Source organism: Schistocerca serialis, chromosome 3, assembly GCF_023864345.2.
Source record: "Schistocerca serialis cubense isolate TAMUIC-IGC-003099 chromosome 3, iqSchSeri2.2, whole genome shotgun sequence".
In the NCBI taxonomy this organism is placed as follows: Eukaryota; Metazoa; Arthropoda; class Insecta; order Orthoptera; family Acrididae; genus Schistocerca; species Schistocerca serialis.
This window is the reverse complement of record NC_064640.1, coordinates 980,237,607-980,263,635: the sequence shown is the minus strand read 5'-3', so window position 1 is coordinate 980,263,635 and position 26,029 is coordinate 980,237,607. Positions and strand designations below refer to the sequence as shown.

The 26,029-nt window shown below is 46.4% G+C and overlaps 1 protein-coding gene across 2 annotated transcripts in view; it reads left to right on the top strand.

The window, feature by feature from the left end:
- Positions 1-424: 424 nt before the first annotated feature.
- Positions 425-26,029, top strand: part of LOC126471422 (N-glycosylase/DNA lyase) — a 57,609-nt gene continuing 32,004 nt past the window's right edge. The window contains exon 1 of one of the 2 annotated variants that reach the window (XM_050099561.1): positions 425-601. In XM_050099561.1, the coding sequence (XP_049955518.1) occupies positions 507-601 (95 nt within the window). In that variant the 5' untranslated portion in view covers positions 425-506. Of the gene's footprint in view, positions 602-24,912; positions 25,048-26,029 lie in introns of those variants that run through there. The other variant, XM_050099562.1, reaches the window with a different exon arrangement.

Genomic DNA, 26,029 nt, shown 5'->3' with positions numbered 1-26,029 from the left:
GATCGAGGTGACCTGAGCTTTCTACCAAACACTGTCCATGGCTTTCTGTTCGACGGATTGTGGTTAAAAGAGGGGCTAAGTCAGTCGGATATTCACTACGGAATCTGATAGCAATTCCATCGAGCCCTGATGTTTCTCGTCCATGAGATTCTTGATACTAATTGTGTTCATTGTAGTGTCATTCATTAACAGGCTTTAAACTCGATGAGAACTTCTTTGGATTTTGTGGGCGATCGTTCGATGTGAATTCTACCATTCCTCTCCAAATTCATGTATTATATTGAGCACAGTTTGGATATATGAACAACTGAGCTTACGTGTAATGAAATATATGCAAAATGTTTAACAGAAAAATTGGAAAGTTTCATATCTGCCGATGTATTTTATTACCTTTGGTTATCGATATGTAAAAACAAATGACGAATTCGCGCGGTATTGAAGCGTGTTAGGTTGTTGCTTTGTGTATTGTTTATGTCATTGATTTGATTCTCCTTTAGAAAATAATTATGATAAACCTTCTTGAAGAGCCATGGTACCGACTATTGTGCAAGAGAAGAGATTTGAATCTGCAGTACACGCTAGGTGGCGGACAATCTTTCAGGTGAATGTTGACGTATGAAATAGCCTACTTATTAAAAACCAGTGATAGCCTGAGTCTCTCAGTCAGGTCGCGTAATTTGGTAGTTTTGTATGTCAATTCATATTTATGTCGTAGGTATATGTTTTAACATATAGATAGCGAAACAGTGAGAAGCGTGACACCACAGTCATGAGTAATACGCCAGATCTCAAATAATAATGCAGCTTGTTCCGTATGAGAGCGAAGAACATTCTCATGTTATTATTTCCGATCCTATTTTTAAAAATGTAGACTAGATACATCATGAACTATTGAGTTAACATAAAAAGAAAGTAAGTTAGCGAAGGCCGTATTGCCGTAGTTATTTTTCATTTTGTTAGTTCTTATTGTGATATTACTGTTTTATGTCTATGCAAAGCATGCTTTCATTCCTGTTGTTTCAGGTCAATACAGTTTCGTAACCATAAAGAGCCTTAATAAACCTTTAGTTTGCTAACTTAGTTGCATTGTCTTCGCATAATGTTTTTGCTTTCTCTCTGTGTAATGTGGAACTGGTATGTAAAGTCTCACTTGAATAGAAGAAATGGTAAGGCAAAAACGACTTCGTTAGTTTTGAGATGCCACCTTTTTTATGACCCGTATTAAACTTTGGGTGTTGCTGAAATGCTTTTATTAGTCCATAAATTGTTACATTAGTGTCAAAGTTTGCAGTAATTGTCATTCGTGTTTGTAGTGCTGTATTTATTTGCTAAATATTTTCTCCATATGTGGTATGAGGCCACGCATTTAATCGTTACTGAAGAGTTTTGCACAATTAATACTTCATGTACCATTGTTATTTTGTACCACATTTATTTATTTTTCCTTGGAAAATTATGGCCATAATGTCCCGTAGTGTCTAACGATGCATGTTCATATTTCATGTAACACTATAGCACATGGAATCAAAAACTTAGAAACAGTTATAACACAAATATTGAAAACAATCCTAGCTATAACAAGAGGAAAAAGTATAAAATTGTATTTGATTGTGACAAGTAGAATCGTAGTGGTAAAGCACAGAAAGGTACACATTGTGTTTGGTCTGTGGCAGCAATCAATATGGAAAAACAGATGGAGAGATTGAGGAAAAGGAATGTCGTAAAATAAAAGTAGGGTAAAAGAGGGAATTTATAAACTAGGGATAATTGGAAACAGCAGGTGTAAAGTTTTGCTGGAGAGACGTTTATAATAATAATAATAGTAGTAGTAAAAATTTTATTTTCGTTTGGCTGATTACAGTAATAGACAAAGAGCATATATATCTACATAAACTACTATATCGAGGTAAATTGGTTTACATAAAATAGGTACATGTTAGAATACAGTATTTTCATCTTCAAAAAATTCATCAGTGGTGTAAAATGGATTGTTCACTAGTAGCTTGTATAATCTAGTTTTAAAAATATTTACAGGCAGTTCTTTAAAGTCAGCACGTAGTCCGCTAAACATCCTTAGTCCAAGAACTAGGTAGGAGTTCTGCGATTTTGATAATCTATTATATGGCACGTCTACAGATGATGTGTTTCTAGTATTATGGCTATGAATATCACTTTTCAACATGAAATTAGAGACATTGTTTCTAATGGTCAAGGGTCGACAGAAGCGTCTGATCCAACGCGTCGGCTTTGACCCGTGACGTAAGGGTGTTGTGTGTGACGTCATGACGGCGCGGAGTTTGGTTTGAGTGTGGCTGTCTCCAGTTCCGTTTTATCTTATTTTATTTACTTTTCTGATCTGTTCGTTCTATCTCATAAGATTTTTTAAAATTTAAAAACACTTATTATTTATTTTAATTATCTGTTTCCTCGAGTTTCTGTTTTAGTTTATTATATTTATCTTTGATCTGTTCGTTCTATCCCGTGAGATTTTTTTTTTTTTTTTAAAGACAAAAAACACTAATCAGCTACTGAAGCATCTTTATCTTCTATGGGTTGCAGGGGTTAGGACCCCTTGGGAGGTGGGTCGGTATTCATGCATGGCTGTCTTCACTTACACGTTGTAGGTACGCAAGGCGTCTAAATTTGTTTATATTTAGTTTGCCCCCCCACCCAAAACACCCCATTTCCCGTGCTTGTCCCGTTAGCGTCATTAGGCTTCTTGTGGAAAGTGTGTGTGTTTGTTTTTGTTTCCGCCATATTTGTGACGTCATGGGTCAAAGCAGACGGGTGGGATCGGACGCTTCCGTATTTCCATGGTCAATAAAACATTGTAGATGAATAAGTTAACTACTGTAAGACACTGCAATTTAATAAACAGAGGTTTACAATGTTCTGTTTTATTAGAATCCGTTATTATTCTTATTACTTTCTTCTGTAAAACTAAAATGTCATTTACATGACAGCTACTACCCCACAGTAAGATTCCATAAGAGATGATGCTTTGGAAGAAGGCAAAATATGCTGATCTCACATCTAGTGATTGGGAACATGTCTTTTTAAATTTCTAATTAGATAAATAACTCTCGAAAGCCTAGATAATATATTTTTAATATGTGGTTCCCATGTCAATTTATTGTCAATAGTAACACCTAAAAATTTTACAGTTTCTAATTCTTGGTATTTAGGGGTCTCTTTGAGGCTAAAGTAAAGTGTCTGGGTTTTGTTTTCATTTAGTAAGAAGCCATTAGCTTTGAACCATAATGAGGACTGAGCAAGGGTATTTTCGGTCAGTGTTTTTAGTGTACCTAGATCAGAGCTTTTATGTAGAAAATTTGTGTGAGAATTTTATGAATGAGAGCAGGTCATTAATCATTAATATAAACAGTAAAGGTCCAAGCACCGACCCTTGAGGCACTCCATACCTAACATGAACCAAATTCGATTTCTTCCTACCAATGCACACAACTTGTTGACAGTTCTCTAGAAAAGACCTGAACATATTTATACTGTTGTCATCAAAACCATAGTAACTAGCTTATTCAGCACAGTGTCATGCTCTACACAGTCAAAGGCTCTGCTCAGGTCACAAAATGTAGCCTGGGCATAGTCCCTAGCTTTGAACACATCTAGGACTATTTTTACGAGGGAGTCCATTGCGTCTGTTGTGGATTTACCTTTCCTAAATCCAAACTGTTTATCACTAATTATATTTAGTTTACCCAAGTAGACACTAACTTGCTCATACATAATTGTTTCTAAATTTTTTGAAAAAACCGGGGTAATGGATATAGGTCTGTAACTAGCGGGACAGTTCTTTTCCCATTTTTTATATATGGGCACAACTCTAGAAATTATTAGTGTGTCGGGGAACTTACTTTCAACTAGGCATTTGTTAACACAAAAAGTTAAAGGATAAATCACATAATCAGTAACATCTTTCAACAAATTATATGACATATCATAGTAATCAACACTAACTGAAGGTTTGAAATTTTTCACTATTTTAGTATATTTTTTGGGCTCATTCTATGTTATGCAGTTTCTTTGCTTCATTTATTCCCTTCCTATACTTGTATTTAGCTTTAGCACACAGTTCTTTATACAGTTCTGATTTACTGGTTTTGTACAGACTAGAATACAGCATAACAGTATTTTTCAGTTGCCCTAACTGTGGAGTATACCATTCCTTTGTTTTCCTTTTCTTGTAATTACTACTAATATTCACTGTACATTTTTTCAGAGGGATGGTATTTTCGAATATATATATAAAAATATGGAGAAAAACTTGGTGAAAACAATATCAGGTATGAACTATGCATTTTAGTATGGTTCACGAAATTCTGACACTCTTGGAACACCCTCTGATGTCTCATTTCTTTTATGACGTTATGTAAGTTAGATCTTTTAATGTTTCACGAAAATACAGGCTTCCTCACCATAGCTGCGCAAGCGCAGTGACGCCTATTTGTCTGGTGCTCTGTGGCAACTGCTGAAATGAATCTATTTCTAACAGCTCACGGGAAAATATTGTAAATTGTGGGTCGAAAAGCTTTATTTTCAAAGTAAATTTCCTTTTATGCTAGATGAACTATGTGCGAGAATGTACGATGAATTTATTAAATCACAGCGCGTTTGCTTTCATTTAAAAATCAACTCTTTCATAAATGGTTCAAGTGGCTCTGAGCACTATGGGACTTAACATATGAGGTCATCGGTCCCCTAGAACTTAGAACTGCTTAAACCTAACTGACCTAAGGACATCACACACCTCCATGCCCGAGGCAGGATTCGAACCTGCGACCGTAGCAGCAGTGCGGTTCCGGACTGAAGCGCCTAGAACCACTCGGCCACCGTGGCCGGCAAATCAATGCTTTGATGACGAGCCATTTAGAAGAATTTCGAGCCCAGAAGAGCAGAGATTTATATTGGTATTAAAAATTTTACTGGCGTATTTGTGCGATGTATCTTAAAGTGTAACATGCCCTAAACAGATCAACATTATATGTGAAAGCTTAGCTTCTCCTGTAGCTTATTAATCTTTGAGACAAATATTGTATACAAAAGCTTTGCTTTTCTTGTAGCAACACTGTGTACAGTAACTTAAACCATTAACTTTTGCTGTTGGAATTCGAATTTATACTTTCTAAACACAAAAATATGCAGCGGTCATGTTGCTGCATATCAAAGATCTTTTCAAAACATGTCCCCCACCTCCCGGAGTTTCGAGAGGTTGTAACAATGGAAAATTGTACTGAAATGCGGGAGGATCTGCAACGAATTGACACATGGTGTGGGGAATGGCAATTGAATCTCAATGTAGACAAGTGTAATGTGCTGCAAATACATAGAAAGAAAGATCCTTTATCATTTAGCTACAATATAGCAGGTCAGCAACTGGAAGCAGTTAATTCCATAAATTATCTGGGAGTAGGCATTAGGAGTGATTTAAAATTGAATGACCATATAAAATTAATCATCGGTAAAGCAGATGCCAGACTGAGATTCGTTGGAAGAATCTTAAGGGAATGCAATCGGAAAACAAAGGAAGTAGGTTACAGTACACTTGTTCACCGACTGCTTGAATATCCGCTGTGGGATCCGTACCAGATAGGGTTGATAGAAGAGAGAGAGAAGATCCAATGGAGAGCAGCGCAATTCATTACAGGATCATTTAGCAATCGCGAAAGCATTACGGAGATGATAGATAAACTCCAGTGGAAGACTCTGCAAGAGAGATACTCAGTAGCTCGGTACGGGCTTTTGTTCGAGTTTCAAGAACATACCTTCACTGAGGAGTCAAGCAGTATATTGCTCCCTCCTACGTATATCTGGCGAACAGACCATGAGAATAAAACCAGAGAGATTAGAGCCCACGCACAGGCATACCGACAATCTTTCTTTCCATGAACAATACGAGACTGGAATAGATGGGAGAACCAATTGAGGTACTCAAGGTACCTTCAGCCACACACCGTAAGGTGGCTTGCGGAGTATGGATTTAGCTTTAAAGACAATTCAAAATATCATTCATCCATAACACTGGGCAACAAATTTTCACATTCAGAACAATGCACAAATTTTGAGGTGTCTCTTAATATATTTCAGGTGTGCTGAATCTAAATCTGTAAATGTTTCCTTGCATCATCTCAGATTTCTTTCCAGAACAGAGATTAGTGTAACATTCAATACACAGATGCAGTGGATTTAAGACACACTTCCCTTACAGTGTTTTAAGAAAAATAATAATGCATTCACTGTTAGAAATGACTAAATATTTAAGTATTGTCGATTTTATGTATCTCTACAAGCCACATGTTTATAAACAAAAATTAACATTTTGTAAGTTAGAAAATTTCACGCAAAACCATCATAGCATACATACTTGTCACCGTATGTACACTGAGATTTTAGAGACAACTTATTTGTTGTAAAACATACAGTTAGATTAGCAAAGACGCACTATGAGCTTGTTTTTTACATGTGAAGCTTCTTCTGTTTGGCCTCCTTTTATAAGCCCTTCTAGATGTGTCCCTTATCATCATTCAAAAGTAGTTGGTGAGCATTGTGATGCTCCTGCTACCTTGGTATCTCGTTTTTAATTCCCTGAGATCTTGGTGGAATCTCTCCCCATGTTCTTCACTGTAATCCTCAAGGGTCTTAGGAAAGTATTCCAAGTGAGAAGGTATCATGTGGACCTTGAGGCTCACATTACATCAATGTTCCTTGACTGCATTCAACATTTTGTTCACCAAGTATTTGTACTCTGGGTCTTTTGTGTTACCTAGAAACTTTGTAACTGTATCTCGGAATTAATTTTTCTGTCAAAAGTATCATCACAAAGCAGCTTCCTGATATCTGTACCTGTAAATATACCTTCTTACACTTTTGTATTGCTTAAAGCAGGGAACTTTTCACTAATGCACAAGAAGCAGTGCCCTTCATTGTCCAAGGCTTAAACATATCGTTTCATGGGCCCTAATTTAATATGGACAGACGGTAAGAGTACATCAAATGCCTCAGTAAGACTCTTCTTACAATTTTTTGAACCAACATCCTTGTCTTCGGGGTCATTCCTTCTGAACCCAGTGCTGTGCCACTGATCGATTGTCTCATTCGCAAATGAAACATGGTTGTTTTGTAGAACTTAACTGTTGACCCAACAGGAGTGAGATAACTTTGAAAACTCCACACACTTGCCATTTATGTTCTTCATATTTTGTCTTAGTCAGTAGTGGTTCCAAATTATCATTAAACTCTTTGCAAATCATAGCATAACCAACTGGAAGTGTAGCAAATAAATTCCCATTATGTAGGAGGACATTCTTCAAACTGCATTTTGATACATCAATAAAAAGTCTCCATTCATTAGGGTTATAATTAGGTAGTTCCATCCTAAGCATCATTTGCTGGATGTTGTTACAAAATATTAGTTCATCTTCTTCTGAATAATATGGAGCAAATTCTAGTTCTCGTTTTCTGTACCAACTGTATGAAGTCTTCATACAGAGCAATTTTATTCATTAAGCCCTGAAACCAGTATTTCTGCAGATTCCTTTGAGAGCCCGAGATTACGATCATTCAATTTTGCTCGAGTTGAAGGTCTGGATATGTTTGAAGTATCGTGTGGTTCGTAGTCACTACCTGTGTCACTACTGCAGATTTCTGATTTAGATGTAGATGCAGAAAAGTTGTCTGGTCTTTTAGGGACAAGGACATTTGAACCGTGGGACATGGGCAGAATAGCAAATGGAATGTTTACGTATTTTGTGTTGTGCCTGTTTCTTACATTATACCCTGTCAGATTGCGGAAGCAAAAATAAGTCTGTTCCATGGTTACTTTGTTCACCATATCGTGGACACCCTAAAGGAGGCCTACCACTCTTATGTGGGTATGTGTGTAGTGCACACGGGTCCCCAAGCTATTGCAGCCTTTATTCTTTTGTGGGCTGCTTTACCTTCACCTTCCCTTTCCTTGTTCCTATCCCTTGGCCCCTTCCTGTCCCTCTCGTGGTGTTCTTCATGTTGGCCCAGCTATCCTCATGTCTTTGCTTTATCCTGCAGTTTTGGTTGGTTGCTTTTCCTCTTCCTTTTTGGATGTTTTTTTTTTTTGGTCCCCCTCAGGGGTTTGACCTCCATCTCTAAATTTGAAATCTGTAGTGTGAGCTACATGGGGAAGAACTCCCTCCCTAGCATCTTTGGCATGGGTTCCTCTCCCCCTCTTCCTCACCCTCTTCCTGTCCCTTTTCCCCCCTTCCCCTCCCTCCCCGGCCATAGCCCATTCGCCTCCTTGCTAGGCCATCAGCTCGGTAGCCAGTCCGTGTGGTGGTGCGTACCCATTTGGCTGAGTCCCCTGACACCACAGGGATTACACTGCTGGTACCCATGCTGTGAAGGCCTTGTGTAAGCCTAGCAGTGATTGCCCATCTTTTCAGGCCATCGGAACTCCTGGCAATGACCATTTTGCCAGGCAGCTGTTGCTGTGGCTGGGTGGCGCCCACAAGACGAGCTTCTGTTAGGAGTGGGTGGTACTAGGGCAGACATTTGGAACATGAAACGTGTTAAACTCTCTGGCTGCTCTTCTGCGGTCACATTTCTTCCTCGACATAGTTACGTCTCAGTTGCTGTTTCTGCATTCCCAGCCTTACTCTCCTTGGCTACCCCATGGGAGAAGGGCCAGGCCTGCCGGCTTGAGGTGAAACCCTTTCCCTGCATCCTGGTCTGTAGTAGGACTGACGGGAGACTTTTGCCACCACTAAACCCCTTTTGTTAGTGGAACATATTGAAGACAAGTTTGTTGAAGTTGAGTCATTAAGCAAGATGAGATCTGCCTCTCTCCTTATAAAGACAACTTCTGCCAGTCAGTCTGCCACCCTCTGTGCCTGCGACCATTTAGGCGACATCCCTGTGACTGTCGCTCCTCACTCGATATGACACAGGGTGTAATCTTCCATAGGGACCTTCTCCTCCAGTCTGATGATGGACTTAGGTCTAATCTGAAACAACGTGGTGTTCATTTCGTCTGGCGTTGTCAGAGATGCCCTCAGGACCCTCATGTAGACACTTGCACTTTCATCCTGCCATTTGAGTGGGATACCCTGCCTGAGAAGGTCAAAGTAATGGTGTACAGATGCAATGTGAAACCGTACATCCCACCTCCCATGCTTTGCTTTCATTGCCTCAAGTTTGGCCATGCAATGCCACCCTCATCTGTGGTAACTGTGGCCACACTCTTCATGTGGGAAGCCCTTGCACTGTCCCCCTGCGGGTCTGGGGGTTAGAATAGGCCCGAGGTATCCCTTCCTGTCGTAAGAGGTGACTAAAAGGAGTCTCTCACTTTTCGGCCCTAAAAGTTCAGGTCCCATTTTATGGTTTGACCTGCCACTTTCAAATTCTACAGAAGTGCGTTCAATATGGGGAAGGACACCTTACATGGTGCATGAGCTATCCATAGTGCCCTTAGATTCGATCTACTGAACCTCTTGTCACTGCTTTGCGTTTCCACCTGCAATTCAACTATTTGAGCGTTGACAATTTCCAGGGTATGTCATCTTCTTCCGTTGTCTCCTGTCCTTTTTCACCCCCATGACAATATTGGATTTGTCTGCTCCCAATATCCAGCACGGTAGCCAGTCTGTTGTGGTAGGACCATCATGTACCCAATTGGTGGAAGCCCCTGACAACACGGATCGCACTGCTGATGCCTGAGCTGTAAACTCCCCACATATGCCAAGGAGTAGATGCCTGTCTTCCTGGGTCATCAGGACTCCTGGCAACGGCCATCATGCCAGTTGGCCTTTGCTGTGGCTGGGTGGCGCCCATGGGGAGAGCCCCTGGTTGGAGTGGGTGGCATCAGGGTGGATGACCCCCAATGAAGCGGACTAAGTCATCTCTTGCTGGTGACTGTATGGGGCCAGCATTCTCTAAGAAGGGCAAGATTGAGTACAATGCTGACAGATATGACCCTAAATCATTTCCCTCCCTCGGTACCCCATGGGAGGAATGTAGGGCTACAGGAAGAAGAGAGCCATATTCCCCTCGGTATTTAGTCTGTAGCAGAATGGACAGGGACTCCTTTCTACCTATGAAGCCTCAGTTTTTTGTTAAACATCTTTAGGATAAGTTTGGGGAAGTGACAGCACTGTCCAAGATGAGAAGCAGTGCAGTCTTGATTCAGACAGCATCCCCATCCCAATCCCGGGTGTTACTTGCTTGTGACTGGCTGGGTGATATTCCTCTTTCTGTCACTCCCATAAAAGCCTCAACACGGTCCAGGGAAGTATTTTCCATCGCGACCTCCTCTTGCAGTCTGATGACAAGCTCCTCACAAATCTAGAATGGCAGGATGTTCATTTCATCTGGCGTGTTTACAGGGGTCCCAAAGACAACAGGGTTGCTACCAGTGCCTTCATCTTGGCCTTTGAGGTTGATTCATTGCCTGTGAAGGTGATGGTTTACCGTTGTGATGATAATCCATACGTCCCTCCCCCTATGCAGTGCTGTAAGTGCTGGAAATTCAGGCACATGTCTTCCCACTGCATTTCCAACTTCACATTTCGAGACTGGACATCCACTGCATCCAGATACTCCCTCCCATTTGTTTCAAGCACTTCCCCTGCTCGCCAGATTGCATGGTACTCCAAAAGGAGCAGAAAATCATGTAGTACAAGACCCTGGACCAGTTGACTTACCAAGAGGCTAAACGTAAATTTGAACGATTACACCCCATTTGGTTGACGTCCACATACGCTGCAGCTACATTACCATTGCCATCACAAGTACCAGTCGTACCAAACTCTGTGCCACGAACAGTGGGGCCTCAAGGTCTCCAGAATATATCCGTCCCCTTGGTGGTAGGGGGAAAATCTCCTTCCAGTGCTCCCAGAGTACCGACTTCTGGAGCAAGGCTCCCCCAAGTGCAGGGGACGTCAGACCTCTCCCCCCACCTGGAGAAGCAACAGCCTCCTCCAGGTCCTCTCATGTGGAAGGGTTCCCTTGGGACCCTCTCTCACGATCTCTCCACTAATGCCACAGCAGACACTCGCCAGTGGCTCAAGGAGCCGAAAGCTGCTAGACGAAGAGCTTCACTGTCATCGTCTGTGCCTGAAGCTACTTCAGAGTAGTTCTCCCAGCAAGCCCCAAAGAGAAGCGAGAGGGCAAGCAAACAAAGAAGTCTGCTAAGAAAAAGGACCCTCCGGTGGCCCCCAACACCACCACTCCCTACCAATTCTGCACCTGCAGATGAGGTGGAGATCTCAGCATCCCCTGAGGATCTATATCTCACTGATGCCTCGTCCACAATTGAAATGGATACAAATACTCAATTGGTGGCAGCAGGTGGCTCTGAGGTGTAACCTGCCTCCTTGCAGGCTTCATGCTGTCCCATCCTCACAATAACATCATCGTCCAGTGGAATTGCTGCAGTTTTTTCCACCACCTGGCTGAGCTACAGCAACTGGTAAGCTTTACACCTGCTTGCTGCATTGCCCTCCAGGAACCCTAGTTCCTGGTAACGCGGACCCCTGCCCTTCGCGGCTATAGGGGATATTGCAAGAACCGTAGCAACTATAATAGTGTGTCAGGTGGAGTTTGTGTCTGTGTCCTGAACTCAGTATGCAGTGAACCTGTGCCCCTTCAAACCACTCTTGAAGCTGTGGCTGTCAGGATGACAACACAGGAAGTAAGTGTCTGCAATGTATATCTTCCTCCAGATGGTGCAGTACCCCAGAATGCATTGGCTACACTGATTCATCAACTCCCTAAACCTTTCCTACTTTTGGGAGATTTTAACACCCATAACCCCTTGTGGGGTAGCACTGTGCTTACTGGCCGTAGTAGAGATGTCGAAAATTTCCTGCCTCAGCTCGACCTCTGCCTCTTAAATACAGGTGCTTCCACACCTTTCAGTGTGGCTCATGGCACTTACTTGGCCATTGATTTATCCCTCTGCAGCCCAGGACTTCTCCCATTTGTCCACTGGAGAGCCCACAATGACGTGTGCGGTAGTGACCACGTTCCCATCTTCCTGTCACTCCCCCAGCGCCATTCCCCTGGATGTCTACCAAGGTGGGCTTTTAAACAAGGCAGACTGGGAAGCTTTCACCTCTGCTGTCACTGTTGAATCTCCCCCACATGGCACCACCGATGTGGTAGTTGAGTAGGCCACTAGAATGATCGTTTCTGCAGTGGAAAACACGATCCCTTGTTCTTTAGGGTGCCCCCCGGTGAAAGTCACAACAAACTATGTGCCCTTAAGGGGACTACGAATGTGTGAAAGACCTCCAATGTGGTTCTCTGCCGGCTCTGCATTGTCCATACAATGTGGTTCTCTGCCGGCTCTGCATTGTCCATATGTGGCTAACAAATGGCTACCTCCTCCGTCGCGAGGACCCACCTCAGTTTCACTGTGGCTCACATATGACTGTCATCCACATCTTGTTGGACTGCCCATTTTTAGCTGCTGTGTGGCAGACTTTTAATCTTCCTAGCACCCTACCTTTGGTGTTGGGCAACCTTGGTGGTCGCTGGAAATCACTGAGGCCATTAAAGAGCGTCGGTGAGCTCTCCAGCGACAAAAGCGGCTCCCTTCCCCAGAGCACCCAATAGCTTTTAAAAGGCTCCATGCCCATATTCGCCAGCTTATGAAAAGACGGAAACAGGCATGTTGGGAGAGGTACGTCTCGACCATTGGGTACCATACGTCACCTTCCCAAGTCTGGACGATCAGACGTGTTTGTGGGCACCAGACACTGGCAGGTGTTACTGGCATTAACATCAGTGGTGTGTTATCTACCGACGCAAACACAATTGCCGAGCACTTTGCCGAGCATCATGCTCGAGCCTCCGCGTCAGAGAATTATCCCCCAGCATTTCACACACTCAAACGGCGGGTGGAAAGGAAAGCCCTCTTGTCCACTGAACATCACAGTGCTCCATTTACAGAGTGGGAGCTCCTCAGTGTCCTTGCACATTGCCCTGACACAGCTCCTGGGCCAGATCGGATCCACAGTCAGATGATCAAACATCTCTTGTCCGACTACAAGTGACATCTCCTCCTCATCTTCAACCGGATCTGGTACGCTGGCGTCTTTCCATTGCAAGGGCGGGAGAGCACCATCATTCCAGTGCTCAAACCCAGTAAAAACCCGCTTGATGTGGATAGCTATTGGCCCATCAGCCTCACCAACATTCTCTGTAAGCTGTTAAAGGTATGGTAAGACGGCTGTTGTGGTGGGTCTTGGAGTCACATGGCCTACTGGCTCCATGCCAGGGCAGTTTCTTCCAGGGTCGCTCTACCCTTGATAATCTAGTTTCCCTCGAGTCTGCCATCAGAACAGCCTTTTTTGATTTACGAAAAGCTTATGACACGACCTGGCGACATCATATCCTTGACACATTATATGAGTGAGGTCTCCGGGGCCCACTCCCGATTTTTATTCAAAATTTCCTATCCCTCCATACTGTCCGTGTCCAAGTTAGTGCCTCCCATAGTTCCCCCCATATTGAGGAGAATGGGGTGCCGCAGGGCTCTGTATTGAGTGTATCTCTATTTTTAGTGGCCATTAATGGTGTAGCAGCAGCTGTAGGGCTGTCTTTCTCACCTTCTCTGTATGCAGATGACGTCTGCATTTCGTACTGCTCCTCCAGTACTGGTGTTGCTGAGCGGCACCTACAGATAGCCATCCACAAGGCACAGTCATGGGTTCTAGCTCACGGCTTCCAGTTTTCATCTGCGAAGTCGTGTGTCATGCACTTCTGTTGGCATCGTACTGTTCATCCAGAACCAGAATTTTACCTTAATGATGATCCACTCACTGTAGTGGGGACATATCAATTCTTAGGACTGGTTTTCGATGCCCGATTGACATGGCTTCCACATCTTAGTCAGCTTAAGCGAAAGTGCTGGTGGCACCTCAATGCCCTCTACTGCCTGAGCAACACCAACTGGGGTGCAGATCGCTCTACATTGCTGCAGCTCTACAGAGCTCTTGTCATTCCCGCCTTGACTATGGGAATCTGGTTTATGGTTTGGCGGTGCCCTCAGCGTTGCGTTTACTCGACCTAGTGCGCCACTGTGGCGTTCGACTGGCAACAGGAGTTTTTAGGACGAGTCCGGTGACCAGCATCCTGGTGGAGGCTAGAGTCCCTCCATTGAAGGTTAGCCATGCACAACCGCTTGCCAGCTAAGTTGCACACATTCGTAGTTCTCCTGAGCATCCGAATTAGCGTCTCATCCATGGCGGTTCATCTCCTGCATCGGAGGCCCAGGTCAGGGCTTAAGATTGTGGTTCACGTCCGACCTCTTCTGTCTGAAGTGGAGTCCTTGGCTTTACCACCTATACTTGAGGTCCATTCACGTACAGTCTCTTCTGTCTGAAGTGGAGTCTTTGACTTTACCACCTATACTCGAGGTCCATTCACGTACACCGCCATGGTGTACACCTAGGCCGGATCTTCGCCTGGGCCTTTTACATGGTCCTAAGGACTCAGTTAATCCCGCAGCTCTCTGCTGTCACTTCCTCTCGATTCTTGACATGTACCAGGACCATTAAGTGGTTTACACTGATGGCTAGATGGTCACGTTGGCTTCGCATATGTTCGTGGAGGACATATTCATCAGCACTCCTTTCCAGATGGGTGCAGTATTTTCACTGCAGAGCTGGTGGCCATTTCTCATGCTCTTGAGCCCATTCGCTCATGCCTTGCTGAGTTGTTTCTTCTCTGTACTGACTCCTTGAGCAGCGTACAAGCTGTTGACCAGTGCTACCCCCGCCATCCTTTGGTAGCGACCATCCAGGAGTCCATCTATGCCCTGGAACGGTCCAGTTGTTCCATGGTGTTTGTGTGGACCCCAGGCCATGTCAGAATCCCAGGATATAAACTTGCCGGCAGGCTGGCCAAACAGGCTACATGGAAACCACTTCTGGAGATCGGCGTCCCTGTACCTGCAATCATTATTATGCTGCAAGGTTTTTCAGCTGTGGGAGATGGAATGGTATAATCTCAGTATGCACAACAAACTATGTGCCCTTAAGGGGACATCGAAAGTGTGAAAGACCTCCAATGTGGTTCTCTGCCGGCTCTGCATTGGCCATATGTGGCTAACACATGGCTACCTCTTATGTCGCTAGGACCCACCTCAGTGTCACCGTGGCTCTCATATGACTGTCATCCACATCTTGTTGGACTGCCGTCTTTTAGCCCCTCTGCGGCGGACTTTCAACATTCCTAGCACCCTACCTTTGGTGTTGGGCAACAATGCCTCAACAGCAAATTTAGTTATATGTTTTATTCGTGAGGGAGGTTTTTATCGTACCAGCTAAGGGTGGGCTTTTAGCCTTCTCTCTGAGGTTGCCACCCTCCCTCCATTTTAACTCTGTCACACTTTCTTTGCATTTGTTTGTCTTGTTGGTTGCCTTTTCCCTAATTCTGTTCATCTTGCCTTGTCTTTTTGGGGTGGATATTTTAATGTATTACAGAGTGGCTAGCTCATCCTCTTTTATTATTGTGATCAGCCAGCCCAGACCATATGCTCTATGGTTTTAATACCTTTTTCCAGTTTTCCTTGTAGTGTATGTTTTCCCCATTTTTTGTTCGTTCCATTCGTTTTCTTTTTAGGTGTGGTGTTGGGTATTTTTGTACCTTTGTACCTTGAGCCTTGCTTATGTCAGGAAAAAGTGATTGATGACCCTGTAGTTTGGTCCCTTATATCCCAATCCAACCAACCATTCTCCCTGCTCACCGGATGTGTCCAGTGTACATGAAGGAAAAAAGAATTCAGGGAAAAAATCCTTGACCGTTTCAGGCCCAGAAGAAGTTTGACAGACTTCACACTGTAAATTTCTCCTGTACCTTGGCCTCAGTTATGTCTCCCCCTCGTCATCCAGCCCCTTACACCCATCCTCCCACCTTTCCCTTTCTTCATTATAGGCAGCTTCTGGCCCTTCCCATGCAGGAACCACTCCTCCTCCTTGGCCTGGGAAGGCATCCCCTTCTCTGGCTCCTGCTAAGGATGGGGCTCCCTCTTGGAACACCACTTCCCGGCGTTCTCAGGATAGGAAGCTTGCACCCATGGGTCGGACGAAAGACCCATGCTCAGAGGGCCCCAAAGCCACTCCCCCTCTGTCTGATCCCAACCGCACTGTCACTGATTGCCTTACTGATAATGCCTCTGAGGGAGAAGAAGAAGCAGCGCAAGTCAAAGGATGAGGCTTCCTGGGGAGCTTTGCCACCCCCTCCCCCTTTCCTCATCCCGAATCCGACCCAGTTTTTATGGATGTCACCCCATTCTCACTGGTGATGACCACTGACCGAGTGACATGACCTCCTGTTGGCTTCTTTATGTCTAACATGAACTCGCATGACATGATACTCTAGTGGAATTGCAATGGATATCATCACCACCTACCAGAAATACAGGGACTGACGACCTCAGCAGTTTGGTCCCATAGGAACTTACCACTACCACCACCAGAAATACAGTGCCTTGTTTCCTCCTACTCTGTGTTCTTTCTTGCTGTTCAAGAAACACACTTTTGTGATGACCACTTTTCAATGTTTTGTGGCTATCAGGCATTCTGTCAGAACCGGGCCTGCCCCGGGATTGTGTCTTGAGGGGTTTGCACTTTGGTTCACACTTATGTCATTAGGGACTGGATCTTTCTTCATACTGACCTGGAAGCAATAATGATAAGACTTCAAATGACTCTGGCAATCACAGTTTGCTGTGTCTACCTCCCTCCAGGTAGGCCACTTCCTTATGTTGTACTGTCTACCTTAATACGGCAACTCCTGCCCCAGTTTCTCCTCCTCAGGGACTTCAAAAGCACACCACCCCGTGTGGGGGGAGTGCCACTTTGACAGGTAAGGGTCTTCTAATTGAACAACTTATTACAGACTTTGATTTGTGTCTCCTCAGTAATGGTTCCCCTACCCACTTCAGTGCCACTCATGGCACCTTTACTGCTATCGATCTCACAATCTCCTCCCCTGTTCTCCTGGCTTCTGTGTTTTGGTCACCCCATGATGATCTTTGTGGCAGTGACCTCTTTCCGGTGATTCTACCATTTCCGTGCCGCTGCCAGGCAGGTGAGCCCCCACATTGGGCTTTGTGCAGAGCCAATAGGCATTCATATATGTCTGCTGTGCACTTTGACACGTATATCTCAAATTGCATTGTTGAAGTTGTGCAGGGCATCTCTACCACTATTCTTCATGTTGATGGCAATGCTGTCCCCCTATCCACAGGTCCCCCTCGTCGTCAACCAATACTGTGGTGGGTGAAGGACATAGCAATTGCTGTCCAGGACCACCGACGGGTGCTGCAGTGATTTAAACAACACCCTTCACAGGCCAACCTCCTCACTGTTAAGTGTCTCCATGCCAAGGCTTGTTACATTATTAAGCAGAGTAAAAAGAAATGCTGGGAGCGCTATGTTTCTTCCCTGGGGACGTATACCTCTTCATTGCAGGTTTGGTCCAAGCTCCGTAATCTTCTGGGCCATCAATGACAGTCAACTGCCCAGGGCCTTATCCTCCAAGGTGCTGTGTGTACTGATCCATTGGTCCTTGCAGAACACCTCACGACACACTTTGAAACAGCATTGGTGTCCTCTCCCAGTCCTGCTACCTTTCTCTGCCAAAAACACCGAGTTGAACAGACCCCCCTCTGTTTCAACCCTCACCAAGCTGAACCCTATAATGAACCCTTCACTGAATGGGAATTCTTGCAGGCTCTTACTTCACCCGACATGGCCCCAGGTCCGATTCCATCCACAATTAGATGATTCGACACGTGGATGTTACACAGAGGCAACATCTACTCATGATCTTCAACCTCATTTGGTTCACGGATGCACCGTTTGGCTAAAGAAGCTGGTACTTAACCCCACCTACCCTTTCACGACTCCAGCTGCAGATATGTGGATCTATGTCAAATCTCTCTTTGCCCAAAAGTGGAATGACATCTGGTGCGCCGCTGCTCCCAGTAATAAACTGCACAATCAAGGAGACTACTGCAGTTTGGTGCTCTTCCTTCTCCTCCTCTTGGAAGGAGTCCACTGTCTTATGCCGTCTACACATTGGTCATATAAGGCTCACCCATTGTTTCCTTCTGTGTAATGAACCACTCCCACAGTGTGGTTGTGGAGCCAGACTGACGGTATCCAATGTATTGGTAGAATGTCCCCTTCTTTTGGCCCTTCGTACTAAGTGTAGTCTTCCAGATTCCTTTTAATATTAGCAGACAATTAACAGATTATTGAACTGGTCCTCAGTTTCCTCTGTGAAAGTGGTTTTTATTTCCAGATATAAGGTTATGCATTACTCCTACAGCAAGGGGCCTTGCCTCTCTTCATGTTTTCTCCTTCTGGGATTGCATGGCTACTCCCCTGTGGAAATACTGCTCTTTTTTTTCCAGTTTTTACGTTTGGTCTAACCTTTTATACCTTCTACTGTGTGTGTTTTAACTTCCTCATTTTATAGTTGACCCACCCCCCCTGGTGGGATCCATCTACTTTTAGTGGGCCCTCTCTCTTCTTTGAGTAACTTTGGAATTGTGGGACCGATGACCTCGCTGTTTGGTCCGATAACCCCTCTCAATCGACTGTTCAGGTTGTTTGGTTCATGTCCTGCATACTTTGTGTGGAGCCCACATTTGTCCTGGTCACTGAGCTGCAGATCAAAATAAGAACAATATGCTTTCTTCTAAACTGGAGCTACGTTTCATTGTTGCTTCGTAGGAATAAAGTGTCTGCTCACGAAACAGAAAATGTCAGGACTGGTTTTGCAACCTTGATGTGATATTTTGATTTTTGATTAATCACTGGAATTCACTGCTTCAAAGCTATACAATGCTGTCAAACCTAAGACAAAAGAACATGCACAATTAGACTTAAAAATAAACATTAAGTTGCAGGTACTGTAAAACAAGGGTTCAGAAAATTTCACATAATGGAAATTTGTAAACTGTAATTTGTGAGGAAATGTGATGTGATAGGTTTTTTCTGGGTTCAAATCTGGATTCTGTGGGTACGTTTCACCCTAGTACCCCCTGCCCCGGCTGCCAGATAATTGTGTTTGGCGATTATCTTCGTACTTAGATCTAATGCTGGTTCCCAAGCCTTGCTGAGATTATAGCTGCAGATCTAGTTTGATGAGTGACTGTGGTACGAATTTAGATTGCCTCTCAGACAATACTGTCCCATTATTTTGAAGTTTGCAGTAAGATCGTGATACGTTTGTATTCCATCACGTTTCTCGAACAGACAGTGCTCTGTGACTGCCGACTTTGTGGTATACATTAGTGAAGTGGGCCACTGCCGTTCTCGGCAACGATCTCTGGTAGTGCTTACTGTTTGGCATATGTCTTGCCACATTGGCACGGAATCTTACGAACCTCGGCCTTCAACAAACTGCGGTTATCTTTGATGCTCCTCAATGATGTCCATGTTTTATTGGGCAAGCAAAAGGCAATTTTTACACAGTGCTTTTTCAGTACGTGTCAGATTTTTCTTGATAGTGAACTAGTGTACAGTATAAAGGCAGTGGATACCTCTTCCTACATGACTTCTTCAGTTTCCACAAGTTGTACTGTGGTGCAGTGGTGGAGATCATGTTTAATTTGCCACTCAGAGAAACTGTTTCTTCAGAACACAGTTCTGAAGTGTTTCAGTTCGTGGGGCAGATTCCCTGCATCTGAGTTGGTGGGTACCCTGTGCACTAGCACTTTTAGTAACCTATTCCTCTGTGCACAGTGGTGGCAGCTGTCTGTATGCAAATATAGAGCATTGTGTGTTTTCTTCTGATATATACTGTGGCCCGGGATCCCATCGGCTCTTCTCTTGACCGTGACCTCCATAAATGGTAGTCTTCCCTCTCATTTGGTTTCCGTAGTGAATTTGATGTTGGGTTGTGTGGAGTTCAGACGTGTTAGGATGTCGAGACGTTTGTCCCTTCCGTGGGGCAAGATGATGAAGGTGTCATTCACGTAAAGGAAAAGCACGTCGGTCTCCGTTTGGATGATGTCAGGGCTTCTCCCTCGTAGTGTTCTATATACAAATTTGCAGCCACAGGCAAGAGTAGGCTGCTGATTGGAAGGGATAAACTCCTTGACTTCCTTGCACATCTGAATTCTCTACGGCCCAACATCAAATTCACTATGGAGACCGAAGAAGAAGAAGAAGAAGAAGAAGACTACCATTTCTGGATCCCCCTGCGGGTTCGGGGGTACGAATAGGCCCGCGGTCTTCCTGCTTGTCGTACAAGGTGACTAAAAGGAGTCTCAAATGTTTCGGCCTTATGCGATGGTCCCCTCTCGGGTTTGACCTCCATCTTTCTAAATTGTTCCGAAGAGCGGGCCGATTGGGGAAGGGTGCCTTACTTGGTGCATTGTGTCCATCTTGCGTTGAGTACTTTCGCCAGCTTCTTCGTCGTTGCATTGCAGTCCTGCCCGCTCTCCATCTCTTGGGCATGGATCCGTTCCTGCGTGCACTTTCCGCAATGCGATGAGCAGTGCCAGTTTCTGCACAGATGAAAACCATGGACGACGTGTCACCTAAAGTCCAGCACGGTAGCCAGTCCGTTGTGGTGGGGCCGCCATGTACCCTCTTGGTTGTAGCCCCCTGACAACACAGGGATCGCTCTACTGATGCCTGCGCCATTAACTCCCCACGCATGCCAAGGAGTAGATGCCCATCTCCCTGGGGCATCGGGACTCCCGGCAATGGCCATCCTGCCAGGTGGCCAGGTGGCCTTTGCTGTGGTTGGGTGGCGCCCGTGGGGAGGGCCCTTGGTCGGAGTAGGTGGCATCAGGACGGATGACCCACAATGAAGCGTGGTACATCATCTCTCGCTGGCGGCCAGCCGTCAGCAGTCTCTAAGCGTTCCAAAGCTCAATTTAAGGCTAATGTGTATGACCCCAAATCGTTCCCCTCCCTGCCCACACCATGGGAGGAACGAAAGGCAATGAATGACAGTGACGTGTATTCGCCCAGGTATCTCGTCTGTACCAGAGCTGATGGTGACTCGTTTCTATCCGTAAAGCCTCAGTTCTTTGTAGAGCATTTAGAGGACAAGTTTGGGGAGGTGGAGGGCTTGTCCAAAATGCGCTCTGGGTCAGTTTTGATAAAAACGGCATCCTCTGCCCAGTCACGCAGGTTACTTGCTTGTGACAAGTTGGGGGATGTTAACGCTACCATCACCCCACATAAGAGTTTAAATATGGTCCAGGGTATTATTTTCCATCGGGACCTACTTTTGCAGTCTGATGACGAGCTGCACGCCAATTTAGAGCGCCGTGGTGTACATTTCGTCCGGCGCGTTTATCGGGGTCCGAGGGACAATCAGGTAGCTACCGGTGCCTTCATCTTGGCCTTCGAAGGTGATACGTTACCAGAGAAGGTCAAGGTGATGGTCTACCGATGTGACGTCAAACCCTATATCCCTCCCCCGATGCGGTGCTTTAAGTGCTGGAAGTTCGGTCACATGGCCTCTCGCTGTACTTCTAGCCTCACATGTCGAGATTGTGGACGCCCATCTCATCCCGATACTCCATGTGCCCCGCCTCCCATCTGTGTCAACTGCGGGGAGCACCATTCATCTTGCTCACCAGACTGCAGAATCTTCCAGAAAGAACGCAAGATCATGGAATATAAGACCCTGGACCGACTGACCTACACTTAGGCTAAGCGGAAATTTGAACGGCTACATCCCGTGCGCATGATGTCATCGTATGCCTCCACTGTCACTCCTGCTCCAGCTCCTTCAGCTGCAAGTCACCGTCAGCTCTCAGAGTCAGAGGACCTCACCTGCCCCCTTGACCATGGGGTCCCCTTCTCTCGCTGTTGCTCCCACACCATCTACCTCGGGAGCAGCACCCACTAAACCACTGGGGACACCAGTCCCCACTTCTAAGCCGGAGAAGCGTAAGTCTTCTTCGGCTTCTCTCGCTCGTAAGGGATCCCTTGGGTCACTCCCTTCCCAGGTTCCTACCTGCGGCACAGCAGACACCAACCAGTGGCTGCAGACGCCACAGGTCGCTGGTCGACGGGCTTCGCGATCCTCTTCGGTCCCGGAGACTGACTCCAATAAGCCCTCTCATCAACGGCAACAAAAGGAACAGCGAGAGAAAACGACTTTGAAGACCCGTAAGACCAAGACCCCTGCAGTGGCACCTACTCCACCGCTCCCTAAAAGCTCTGCGTCTGACGATGAGGTGGAGATCCTTGCGTCCGCTGAGGACCTCGATCTCGCCGGTCCCTCAGACGCAATGGATAGCACTTGCACGGGTGCTCCATCGGAGGCAGCAGGTGACCCAGCGGCGTATTCTGCCTTCCCAGTCCCGTCACGCCTTTCTCCGCCATGGACAATACCATCCTCCAGTGGAACTGCAGCGGTTTCTTCCACCATCTAGCTGAGCTCCGCCAACTTATCAGCCTTCACCCTTTCTTCTGCATTGCTCTTCAGGAAACTTGGTTTCCAGCAATGCGAACCCCCGCCTTCCGTGGCTATCGGGGTTATTATAAGAACCGGGCAGCATATGAAAGGGTGTCTGCTGGCGTCTGCCTCTATGTCCTTCACTCTCTGCACAGCGAGTCTGTCCCTCTCCACGCACCTTTAGAGGCTGTCGCTGTTCGGGTGTGGATGCCACAGGCTGTTACTGTCTGCAGTCTTTACCTTCCACCGGATGGTGATGTCTCGCAGCATGTCCTGGCTGCGCTGATAGCCCAATTGCCGCCACCTTTCTTGCTATTGGGTGACTTCAATGCCCATAACCCTCTGTGGGGTGGGTCAGTGGAAACAAGTCGAGGCGCCACCATTGAGCATTTATTGTCGCAGCTCGATCTCTCGGTTTTAAATGATGGTGCCTCCACACACTTCAGTGTGGCACATGGCACATACTCCGCCATTGACCTTTCAATCTGTAGCCCTAGCCTCTTACCATCTGTCCAATGGAGTGTGCATGACTACCTGTGTGGTAGTGCCCACTTTCCGATCTTTCTGTCACTACCACAGCGTCACTCTTCTGGGCGCCCTAGCAGATGGGCTATGAATAAGGCTGACTGGGACTTGTTCTCCTCCACTGCCGCTTTTGAGCCTCTCTCTACTGATGACATTGATGCGGTGGTTCAATCGGTCACCACCGGCATCGTTACTGCCACCGAATCTGCCATTACCTGGTCCTCTGGGTCCCCTCGGCGGCGAACTGTGCCTTGGTGGTCGCCTGAGATCGCTGCAGCGATTAAAGATCGCCGGTGGGCGCTACAGCGTCACAAGCGACATCCCTGCATTGTACACTTCATCACCTTCAAACGGCTGCGAGCGCAGGCCCGCCGCCTTATCCGCCAAAGCAAGCAGGAGTGCTGGGAGCGGTTTGTGTCCACCATTGGCCTCCATGTCTCTCCATCGCAGGTCTGGGCCAAAATCCGACGCCTCTATGGTTATCGGACCCCTGTCGGCGTCCCTGCGCTCTCACTGAATGGAGCAGTTTGTGCCGACTCCGGCGTCATTGCAAACCGCTTAGCAGAGCATTTTGCTATGAGTTCCGCTTCTGCGAATTACCCCCAGGCCTTCCGCTCCATTAAAGAGCGGATGGAACGTCGGAGCCTTTTTTTCGCACCCACACTTCTGAATCCTACAATGCTCCATTCAGTGAGTGGGAATTTTGCAGTGCGCTTGCCACTTGCCCTGATACCGCACCCGGGCCAGATAGCATCCACTGTCAGATGCTGAAACACCTTTCAGTGGACTGCAAGCGACGCCTCCTCGACCTGTACAACCGTCTCTGGGTCGAGGGTGAGTTTCCGTCGCAATGGCGGGAGAGCATTGTCATCCCTGTTTAGAAACTGGGCAAGAGCCCTTTGGAGGTGGACAGCTACCGCCCCATTAGCCTCACCAACGTTCTTTGCAAGCTTCTCGAACGGATGGTGAGCCGGCACTTGAATTGGGTACTGGAGTCTCGGGGCCTTCTGGCTCCGTCTCAAGGTGGGTTCCGTAAAGGCCGCTCTGCCGCCGACAATCTGGTGAGCCTGGAGTCGGCCATCCATACTGCCTTTGCCCACTGTCAGCACCTGGTCGCTGTCTTTTTCGACATGTGGAAGGCGTACGATACGACATGGCGTCATCACATCCTTTCCACGCTTCATGGATGGGGTCTTCGGGGCCCTCTGCCGATCTTTATCAGAAATTTTCTGTCGTATCATACCTTTCGCGTGCAAGTCGCGGCCTCATATAGTTCCTCCCACGTCCAGGAGACCGGTGTGCCACAGGGTTCTGTTTTAAGTGTCTGCCTGTTTTTAATAGCCATTAACGGACTCGCTGCGGCCGTGGGAAATTCTGTCTTCGCTTCCCTGTATGCTGACGACTTCTGCCTTTACTACAGTTCTACTGGCATTGCAGCTGTTGAACGTCAGCTACAGGGCGCTATCCGCAAGGCGCAGTCTTGGGCTGTAGCTCATGGGTTCCGGTTTTCGGCAGCCAAGACCTGCGTTATGCATTTCTGCCGGCGACTTACTGTCCACCCGGAGCCGCGGCTTTATCTTGCCGGCGAACTTCTTTCAGTGGTGGAATCACACAGGTTTTTAGGGGTGGTTTTCGATGCCCGGTTGACTTGGCTGCCTCATATCCGGCAACTTAAACAGGCGTGTTGGCGGCATCTAAACGCTCTGAGATGCTTGAGCCACACCCGCTGGGGCGCCGACCGATCTACCCTGTTGCAGCTCTACCAGGCGTTCATCCAGTCCCGTCTGGATTTTGGGAGCCTGGCTTATGGCTCAGCATCCTCATCTGCGTTGCGGGTGCTGGACCCCATTCTCCACAGCGGGATACGCCTGGCCACTGGTGCTTTCCGCACCAGCCCTGTGGGAAAATGACGAATTCGCGCGGTATTGAAGCGTGTTAGGTTGTTGCTTTGTGTATTGTTTATGTCATTGATTTGATTCTCCTTTAGAAAATAATTATGATAAACCTTCTTGAAGAGCCATGGTACCGACTATTGTGCAAGAGAAGAGATTTGAATCTGCAGTAAACATTAGGTGGCGGACAATCTTTCAGGTGAATGTTGACGTATGAAATAGCCTACTTATTAAAAACCAGTGATAGCCTGAGTCTCTCAGTCCGGTCGCGTAATTTGGTAGTTTTGTATGTCAATTCATATTTATGTCGTAGGTATATGTTTTAACATATAGATAGCGAAACAGTGAGAAGCGTGACACCACAGTCATGAGTAATACGCCAGATCTCAAATAATAATGCAGCTTGTTCCGTATGAGAGCGAAGAACATTTCCAGCCCTGTGGACAGCATACTAGTGGAGGCAGGTGCCCCTCCACTGCGGTTACGACGCCAACAATTACTGGCTGCTTATGCTGCCCATGTTTTTAGCTTGCCCGGGCATCCAAATTACCGTGTCCTGTTCCCGCAGTCAGTCGTCCATCTGCCAGACCGTCGGCCCCGGTCGGGTTGTCTGATCGCCGTACGCGTCAAGGAGCTTCTCTCCGGGCTTGGGTTTTTCCCTGTTCCACCTCCTTTCCGGGCACCTCTGCGTACACCCCCGTGGTGTGTTCCTTGCCCTTGCCTTCTGTTCGACTTGGCACAGGGCTCGAAGGACTCAGTCCCTCCAGAGGCCTTCTGCCGCCGCTTTTATTCCATCCTGGCCACGTATCAGGGCTCTGGAATTGTCTACACTGACGGTTCGATGGTTGCTGGTCGTGTCAGGTATGCGCTAACTCTATGGGACCATTCTGAACAACGTTCCTTGCTGGATGGCTGCAGTGTTTACACTGCTGAGCTGGTCGCCATCTTTCGTGCCCTAGAGTATATCCGCTCCTGCTCAGGTGAGTCCTTTGTTATCTGTAGCGATTCCCTGAGCGGTTTACGAGCTCTCGACCAGTGTTTTCCTCGTTCTCGTCTGGTGCTGGCTATCCATGAGTCCCTGCATACTCTTGTGCGTTGCGGCCGCTCTGTGGTCTTTGTGTGGACCCCCGGTCACGTCGGCATCCTGGGCAATGAACGTGTTGACCGCCTGGCCAATCAGG